At 45.4% G+C, this 9570-nt stretch overlaps 1 protein-coding gene across 1 annotated transcript; it reads left to right on the top strand.

Moving 5' to 3' along the window:
• Positions 1–857: 857 nt before the first annotated feature.
• Positions 858–7694, top strand: LOC146209532 (endothelin-converting enzyme 2-like). Its single transcript, XM_084580400.1, has 2 exons — positions 858–1430; positions 5607–7694. Exons 1-2 carry the CDS (start codon positions 858–860, stop codon positions 7692–7694), a joined length of 2661 nt encoding a protein of 886 aa, XP_084436526.1.
• The last annotated feature ends 1876 nt before the right edge of the window (positions 7695–9570 follow it).

Consider the following 9570-nt stretch of genomic DNA (forward strand, 5'->3'; position numbering starts at 1 on the left):
TGCATGGGCAGAATCCAGATTTTTACGTGAACGTTTGTTATCAGCTACGTCACTCTCCGGGAATGTTCTCGTGATTTGATTCTAGATGTAGATTTCCTGAGGTAATATGGCGCCATCATCATTCTCCGACAACGAAAGGAAAGCGGCTGCCAACTCCACGGACTGCCAAATCAGAAAAACTTCTCAACCGCTACTTTGGGCATTACACAGTGTTACGTCGTGTATCAGATGTTATATACGAGGTTGTTCCAGATGAATGTGTACGAAGTTCTAGTCGTGAGCGCTCGTCTGACGTAGTGCATGTACTTCGCATAAACCCGTATTTCAACCACTGAAGGCCATACTTCCCCTCCGGAACATGTCTTTCTGTGAGCATGCGTTTGTTTTTTAAGAGAGGAATAATACCACCTGGTAATTTCAGGGGGCGCCTGAGAGACGAAGTCGGTGACTCTCGGGCGCTTCTTCCTCTAGCTGGGACTTACGGTAGACAGCTCTTGACTCCATGCCTCTGCCTTATTACCTTTTCACTTAAATCCCTGTCTTCGTGAAAATATGAGTCAGTCTTGATGTAACACAATCTAGAAGAAAATTGCTGGCTTACGCAGTTTTCTACCCTTTTATGACTCGCAGGTTCGGCCTGGAACTTACTACGCTCTCATTAAGCTATGTCTTCCGAACCCGACGGCGCTACAGGTAAACCCCAACGCCCTTCCAAGGCGGAGAGAGAGGTTTCCAAGCTGTCCTCGCGGAAGAAACGCAGTGCACCGGTCACCGTAACTCCCAAGGACGAATCTAACCCATCACAGCCTGCCGAGGAGGGCTCCAAAAGTGGATCTGCGATTAGGAGGCTGCGCAGAATGTCAGCGGGACCTGCCGACATTCGCCGCCGGCGCTCGTTGGCCGGCAGTGTCTCTAACCGTTGCTCTCAGGGCGCGACCATTAAGGCTGAAAAAGATGAGTTATCAGGCGCCCCGGCTTCGACGATCGCAAAGCCAAGAGAAGCTGAGAAGGCCAAAGAACCGTCTATTCGACAGATTCATGACATTCTGCCACCGCAACAAGCCCGGGACAAAGATTCTACGCACAAGCCCACGCGGCAGGAAGTTGCCGCATTGGCATCCGGTGCATGTGGTGCTCCCTCGGGTGAAGTGGCGAAGGAGGAAAACGTGGTTGCCGCGGCGACCACCGCTGAGCCTTCTCCCGCTCTTGAAGCGACGCCGACCGTAGACAACCTAGTCACTGCTACAGCGATTTGCCCGCAGAGCACAACGACCCCTCCAGATGACCTTAAGGTCGCCGTGCCTTTTCAGCGTATTGCGCGGGCGCAGCAGCCGGGTACTGGGATCAAGGGAGCCGAGGCGAAACCAAGGAAGGACACCACGCCGAGCCCTACTATACTTCGCTTGAAAAACTTGGACATGAAGGACATTGTGAGTTGCTTGTTTGATATTTCGTGTCGACCTTTTTTCTATACACGAGGTATGGTGGAAAAGGATTCACGTCTGCTTCCAAATAGGCAACATCGCAACTAAATGAACATTGATAGCTTTGATCGACGCAAGATCGTTTCAGCGCCATCTCCAATATTTTCCTGAGCTGGGATTTGTTTTAAATACCGCAGTATATCACCGTTAATGCGAGCTGTGGTTATTCGCACAATAACATATCGGTCTGGTTCCGGTATTAGAACAAAATATAAACAGCGATTGGTCATCCGCATTAGTTGCAATACGGCAAATGTCTGTTGGCCATCAAGGTTGCTCTCACTCTGTCTGCCTACTACCACTGACCTACGTCGAATGAGTACATTTAACTTAACACCGACGAGATTAGAATCATATTGCCATTTATAGCTTATAAAGCAACCTCTTAAGCTAGATTAAAACCTGCAGAGGCCTCAAATTCTCCCGCTAGAATCCGTCGATAACAAAATTTGAGCTGTATGTGAGGACACCAGTATTCGGCAGGGTCGTTGAAAAGAACACTAACAGAAAATATATTATTCCGCACTCATTTCTTTCTTGGTTTTGTAAGCATTGAGAGTTCAATGTTTGTCACCGGGCGGCGACGCCTCGTCATTCACATTTCGAACGCCTTTTGCGTCATTGACCTTCGAAGAATGTTCGTCCTGGAACCTCTTTTTATTATGGCACCGCCGCGGTGGTACAGTGGTTAGGTTGCTCGACTTCTGTGTCCGAAGATGGGGGATGTACTCCCGGCTGCGGCGGCCGAGTTTCAACACAGGCGAAAAGCAAGAGGCCCATGTCCTGTGCGATGTCAGTGCATGGTCATGAACCCCATGTGGTCGAAATTTTCAGCACTCTCTCCTACGATGCCTCTGACCATAACTTGAATTACTTCATGCTGGTAAAACCCACAAAATCAAACCAACTGATTTCTTCATTATGTGCATCCGTCTTCTCTACAAAAATGAATGCAAAGTGTAAATACGAGGTCTCTTAGAAAAGTATCCGACCTTTGGCCTAAGAGAAAATCTGGCATAACTACTGGAAGGTCGGAAACCTAATCACTCGCAAAATAGTTTCCTTGAAACTCTACACACTTCACCCAGTGGTGCTGCCGTTGTTGAAAGCATTCCGAGAAGGCCTCTTTCAGAATGGAATTTAGCTCGGCTGTCTTTGCAGCCATAATGGCCTCTCTTGTCTGAAATCGCGCTCCTTTCAATAAGCTCTTGATTTAAGGAAACAGCCAGACGTCGCTGAGGGCGATATTTCCAGAGCAAAGAGTCTGTTGAACTACAGGAGTCTCGTTTTCCGCCAAACCTAGTGTAAACCAAGTGCGAGGAATGTGTAGGAGCATTGTCGTGACGGGTGCGCTTATTTCCTGTTGACCACAAGTTCCGTCTCTTGTGACCTAATCATTTCGGCATGTTGATGACCGACCGGAGCGTGGCTCAATTTCCGCCGATGTGCGGCTGTCTTTAAATAGGTTGTACAACTTAATAATCTGCATGCAATCTGTATGCTGCTCATAGCATCGTCATCGAAAGCCACATAAAAATTCGAATGGTTTTCACTTAGCTGTCGTTCAGTTTCTGGCAACATTTGATGCAGTAGCGCTGGTCCAGTCGGTCCGAAATTTTCCTTGCAATAAAAAACTGACGACAGCAGTGCACACTACCTCACTCAAATTCTGCGTCCCAGCAACTGACGCTCTCTGCAGGCGGGAAAACATTAGCGCATACGCATGAAGATTCATGATCAGCTCATGCAAGCGCGCTTGTATTATATACATCGGGTGTTCGCAAAAACATAAGCTTGGATACCTTTCTAACATACCTTGTACAAGTACGTTAATATTTTCGCGACATACGGATATCATGTTCACATCGGCAAAAAAAATAATGATCGTTCTTTATGTACGAGTAATGAAATGTATATATTTTCTGTATATCTTCTCTATTTAATATAATTGGTTCACAGGATTTGTTTATAGGAAGGGAAAGACGCGGTAACTGTCTCACTTGTTTTCAGTGGACACCTCAGCAGCGCCGTAAGGGAAGGGAGGAAGGTGGGAGTGAAAGTGGAAAGAGAGAAATATTAGCCGTAGTGGAGGGCTTCGGAGTAATTTAGACCTCCTAGGGATCTTTAAGGTGCGCTGACATCGTACAGCACATGGACGCCTCTTCGTTTCGCCTCCAACAACTGGTTCACAGGAAGGCAAAGGAGCAGTGTCGGCCACGCTTGTTTATATGGGGCACCTGAACCACCTGAAGGGATGGGAAGCAAAATGAAGCTCTATGGAGTAATTTCGACCACCTTGGGATCTCTAACTTGTACATACATCACACTGCACCCGAATGCCTCTTCGCTTCGCCTCCATTGAAACGCAGCCGCCAGGTTCGAACCCGGGTACACCAGTACGTATTCAGGCATCTCAACCACTGCCCCACCGCGGCAGCGCACAGTCAAACGGAGATACGTCCGTATTTGCGAACCTTGGGTAGTGCGCACTGCTATCGTCAGTTTTGTTGACTTAAAGAAAAGACATACCTAGTCGAAAATGAAATATTGTTTGCAGAACCCGTGCTCTAACTTCCAAAATTGCTTTATACAAAAATATAAAGCGGGAAATACGATTTCTGTTAACTAATGATATTAAATCATCGCGTCTTAGTGATGTACTTCAGGTACTGTACAGAAGGGGTTGTAGATTAATGAAATGCCCCTTTTTTGTATACTTTTAATTATATTTTTTTGTGTATAAGTCCCAAATAATGGCAGCATGATGTAATACTGGAATCACGATGGACGTGTATGCAAGCAGATGAACTCTATGAGCTGAAAGATTAAATGCCGTTCGAAAGAGAAATTCGTATTAGCATTAGCAATACCATAATCTGCATGTTCATTCCAGTTAATATTATTCATATTTCAAAGCCCTAATTCCTTTTACTGAGACACCTTCCTTAACGTGTTTGGTTTTCGAAGTACTGGAATTCATATGGTACTTCGCGCGAGTTCATAAAATTTTAGGCATTTGCCGGCGTCACACAAACCGATTAGATTATCAAATACATTATTTCTAACTATTTGGTCGAAATGAGAATAAAAGACAGTCATCATTATGCAATATATTTTCAACAACAACTTCTTGAACGATATTGCATAAAATAGAAACCACTGGTCCATGCTGAGTCCCACAGGATGCCGTAATCATATTGAAATGCATTAATGTGTTCGTTATTGAATATAATGAATTGATGGCGATCGTGAATGGAGGCATATCAATTTTATAATGTGAAACTACTTGAGCAATTTATCGAATTAGAACAACTCATTTTTGTGTGTGAAAAACCTTACCGAAATATTTTGAAAAATTAATGAAAATAGCACCTGTTATTTACCGTTACAAAAAACGGTCTTCAGAAGCTGTAAATTCTGAAAGTAAGATAACCGATGGCATTCAAGTAACCTGACTGCACTCCAAGTGACGGCAAGCGTAGCAGTGGGCAACAAAAAAATGCGCGGATGAAATTTAATTCCCTAACATCATCATTCATCATTTTGTCTAACCAGTATCCTCACAAGAGGTTTAGAGCTTCTCAGGCATAAGTGGCCACATTTGGCACATGAAAGGGTTAACTAGAGAGCTCTTACAGGCACGTTTGTCGTGCAGTTAGCATAGTTAGGCTGCTATCGACAACGAGAATACCCGTAAGAACTCCTACAGAAGGCAAGCCGTCGACCTGGATTCGTATATAAATGCTCTCGTAAAGAAAATGGTATATAATATTTAGTACCCAGGTGAGGCAGGCAGCAGATGATATCACAGAGAACGTCAACTTCACATCAGGAATAGAAACTCGACACTTATTATGTCCAGAGCACACCATGAAGGCACGGTCCGGCTACCCGCATACACTAAAAAGAAACTGTTTTTACTTTTGCGACGCCTCAAGGAACCTGTAGAAGCGCCCGCACCCGAATCGTGTACGGTTCTTTTTTTCATTAAACCTGAGCCCTAAATATGTACCCTAGTCGTGTATTGTCATTCGAATGTTAAGAAAGGTTCGAAAGAATCCTCTTTTATTTACATAACACAACCTTAAAAATACAGTAATTTAATTCTTAATTCACCCCCAGGTGCGAAGTCCTCGTGAAACCATCAACGCCAGCGTAGCCAATCTCCTGAAGAATGAGTTCTTCATGACGTTCGTGGCTCTTGCTACCATGCTCTTTGTCCTCATCGCCGTCTTTCTCCTTGTCCGCATTTCACCACATCAAGAGAAGAAGGGCTTCTGCGTCACTGATGACTGCCTCTCACATGAAAGCCTACTCAAAGAGACGCGAGGCTTAAACGTCGACCCCTGCCATGATTTCAGTGCCCATGTCTGCTTCAACTGGGCACCACCGAAAGACAGGGAAGATATTAAAGATTTTGACAAATCCGCCTTGCACGACATGCTGTACTCGTGGCTCTTCGACATCAAGAAATACATTCTGGAAGGATCCAAGTCTTTTCCCGTCCTCAAAAAGCCATTGGCCATGTTTGAATCTTGTATGAGCAATTCCTCAACGTACGGCAGCGACTTGAAAACTTTCCGGCAGTTTCTCAACAATATCAGCCTACTGTGGCCGAATCCGCCTGAACAAGGTATCGACGCCCTTCGGGTGCTCCTCAGCCTTGCTTACAAATGGCAGGCTGCCTTCTGGTTTGAGCTGCGAGTCTTCCCTGTTTGGAAGGGTGCGTATAGAGGCAGGCGAAACATCGCGCTAACCCCAGCTCCTCTCATCGACCGCTACCGCCTCCAGCACCTCGCTGTAATTAGGGACGGAAAAGACGCCTACTTCAAGTACTGGATGGACTTTTACACGGCGCTTTTTGGCGACATCACAAAAGCCACCAAAAAACGGGCGCTTAAGGCAGCCTACATCGAGGGCGACATTCTAGAGTCACTACACAAGGCGGTGCAAGCAACTTCCGAAGCGGCCATGTTCCCTATAGGCGAACTTGAAGTGTACACGGCTGGCATAGACTCCCCACGATGGTTGAACGAGCTGCAGCACGCTACCGCTTTAAACCCGAAGCTTATTCAGCAGGACGTCTTTACTACTACCAATGTGCTCTTCCTCGTAACAGTGGGCGACCTGTTCGCGAAATACACCAACAATGAAATACTGGATTTTTTGGGATGGCAATTCGCTCAACACTATGGACCAGTGTCTGACAGCGCTCTCCTGGTGGCGCGTTACGGTGATCGTAGGACAGCCAGAAGCTTACGACCTGCCTTCTGCGGGTACCATATCGAGGTGCCCTATAAGGTGCTCCTCCTAACAACCTACTTCATGTGGCATCTAACGCAGACAGACAAGGAAATGGTCGACGCCTGCTTCAGCCGCCTTGTGTCGACGGCTGTACGCTTGGTTAACGACTCGACTTGGCTGGACTCGGAGAGCGTAGCTTTGGCAGTCGATAAACTTCAGTCCACCAATACGCGGCTGTGGCCTCCTGCCGCATTCTTGAACAAAACTAACCTCGAGGAATTATTTCGAGTGTTTCCAGAGAAAGAAGAATCATTTGGGGCATACTTTATAAAATCGCGCCAGAGCATACGTACAATAAGGAGAACGGCGGAATACGACACAGTGCTTGCAATGCCAGAAAACTACGCATTGCCTTATTTCGAGTACGACTATTTAGACAATGCCATCGGTGTCGCCATTGGCGCTGTGAATCGCCCACTGTTCTATAGAAAAGGCACTCTGGCTATGTTCTACGGAGGATTCGGCTTCCACCTCGCCTTAGAACTGGTCAAGGCGCTCGATCAGGTGGGCATCCAGTGGCACCCAGACGGGAGATTAGTTGAATCTTTCCTCAGCGCCAAGTCGCGGGCTGCCTTCCGCGAAAAGATCAAATGCTTCAACAGCGTCGAGTTAAGGGGCAGCGAGCGTGTGTTTCCCGAGATACCAGCGCTGCAAATCGCCTACTCTGCTTTTGTGGACGCAGCCAGGGAAGCTGGCAACACAACGCAGATAAGTGCCGACCTGACTGAAGAGAAAGTTTTTTTCTTAACTATTTGCCACATGACGTGCACCCCACAAGACGTTAAAAATCCGTTCGCTGCTGACTGCAACAAAATCGTGCGCCACTCTACGGCTTTTGCAAAAGCATTCGGATGCCCTGAAGGGTCCAGGATGAATCCGAGAAATAAGTGCACTTTTTTTGACTGATATTATTTTGTTCATGTGTGAAAGTTTGGAACCTTGACTACTGAAGGTGAACTGTATTTAGTTTTCATACCAAGAAACGCTGGCAGCATATAATTAATTTTCCCATCGTATTTAATTCCATGACGTTTGTCCGCGTGTAGTCCGCATAAGTGAAGACACTGAGGACTATATACATTTTATATATATATGCTCGCATTTATATTGTACGGTAATTTATTTTACACGTAGTCTAACTATTTTACTATGCTTCAGGCTCTGGTATTAAGTAGCGCCTAGACGGTTTCGCATTACTTCTGGCAAAGCACAAATGAGACGTCTGAAACGATTACTGCTTGAATATGTAATCAGAGACAATTACCGTGTTTGCATGTCTGGTCTTCCAGCATGGCCTAGTGGTCTTATTTGTGTCATGCAACAGCATGAGTTTTTGAAAAATAGTTTTTAGTGTCCTCGATTCAGTTCTTATAGCCAAGGTCAAATGCAATGCCTTCTCACGAATTACGATGCTTTCTTCAGTGTAGTTTTGTAACCGTTAGCTTGTCCGCTGTGGCTATACCCCAGTTACAGACTCCAATGGTACCTCTGTGCTTAAGAATGAAGAAGCACAAAGCGTTTCCCTTTTTCCGTTTATCATTGCTTTTTCGTGTTATGACGCTTTCAACTGCGAGACAATGCCTGCTAAAGCAATTCATTTATGTGGGTTTCCTTGCCTTTTAAAGTAGTTGAGTGCTTTGATACTAACTAGGCAAGGCTCTAGTCATGTTTACTCATGGTTATTAATTTATTGTGTTCATTGGCGAGACTTTACCTTGTGCTTGAGAAAATTACGGTCTTCTGAGTTCGCTCTCATCTCCCAATTTTCGGCACTGAATTACTTTAATTTAAACAAATTGGATCATGAGTCAAATACATGGTCATTTTGTCATGAATAATTGTCACTTTATTTTTTTATTTGTGGCTCTGGAAGGTACGTTTTTCGAAGTTGAAAGGAAATAAATTGTGAAAAGGTCAAAAGCATTGAGTACTGTCAAGCACGCTATTCCTTGGCTCAATGCCACGTGCATGCTCAAGGCTACATGAGCCTGTTTGTACTGAAGTGATTTGACCGAACGCCGAAGAAAATCTTTGCGAAGGCCTCACTAAAGGCAAAGTAACTGTATAGGTCTGTAGTGTTCAGGTTGGGGGATCCACAAACCAGTCTCCAAACCGACTTGACGGACACAATAGGTTTGAATAGCCATCTCATATTAAATGGTCTACTGTTAAGATGATGCCCCTCCTATCTTTTCTTGAACACGTATTGATGAGCTAGTTGTGGCTATTCCTGTAGTAGTTTGTGCGTTGTTTGTTGATGAAGGTAGCACTATACCCTTATGTTGCAGCTACATACATTGGCGGGGGTTTAACGTCCCAAAGTCAATCAGGCTATGAGAGATGCCGTAGTGGAGGGCTCTAGAAATTTCAACCACCTGGGGTTCCTTAACGTTCACCGACATCGCACAGCACACGTACGCCTTGCTTTTCGCCACATTCGAAAAGCGGCCTCTTGGCACTGTAGTCGAGCGCCCTAACCACCGCGAGCGGCAGCCCAGCGGGCCGCAGGTGGCATATATGTTGCAGTGAAACGATACAGCTTTAATGACATACAACACGAGAACAAAGATGCAAATAAAAGCCCTAAAGGAACCTCTCACCTATGGCATCACTGATTACTGAACTTGCTCTGTGGTCTATCTACTACATTTTTCTGTAGTGTATCTAATAGTTGCTCCATCCTCGCGCTTTAACTAGGTACATATGTAAGAACCTCTGCAATATGTAAATGCAACGAACTGCAGCTACACACTCATTAAAAAACGCAATTTGGAGAGGTTTG

This window comes from Amblyomma maculatum, chromosome 1 (assembly GCF_055883805.1).
Source record: "Amblyomma maculatum isolate TAMU_Amacu chromosome 1, ASM5588380v1, whole genome shotgun sequence".
In the NCBI taxonomy this organism is placed as follows: Eukaryota; Metazoa; Arthropoda; class Arachnida; order Ixodida; family Ixodidae; genus Amblyomma; species Amblyomma maculatum.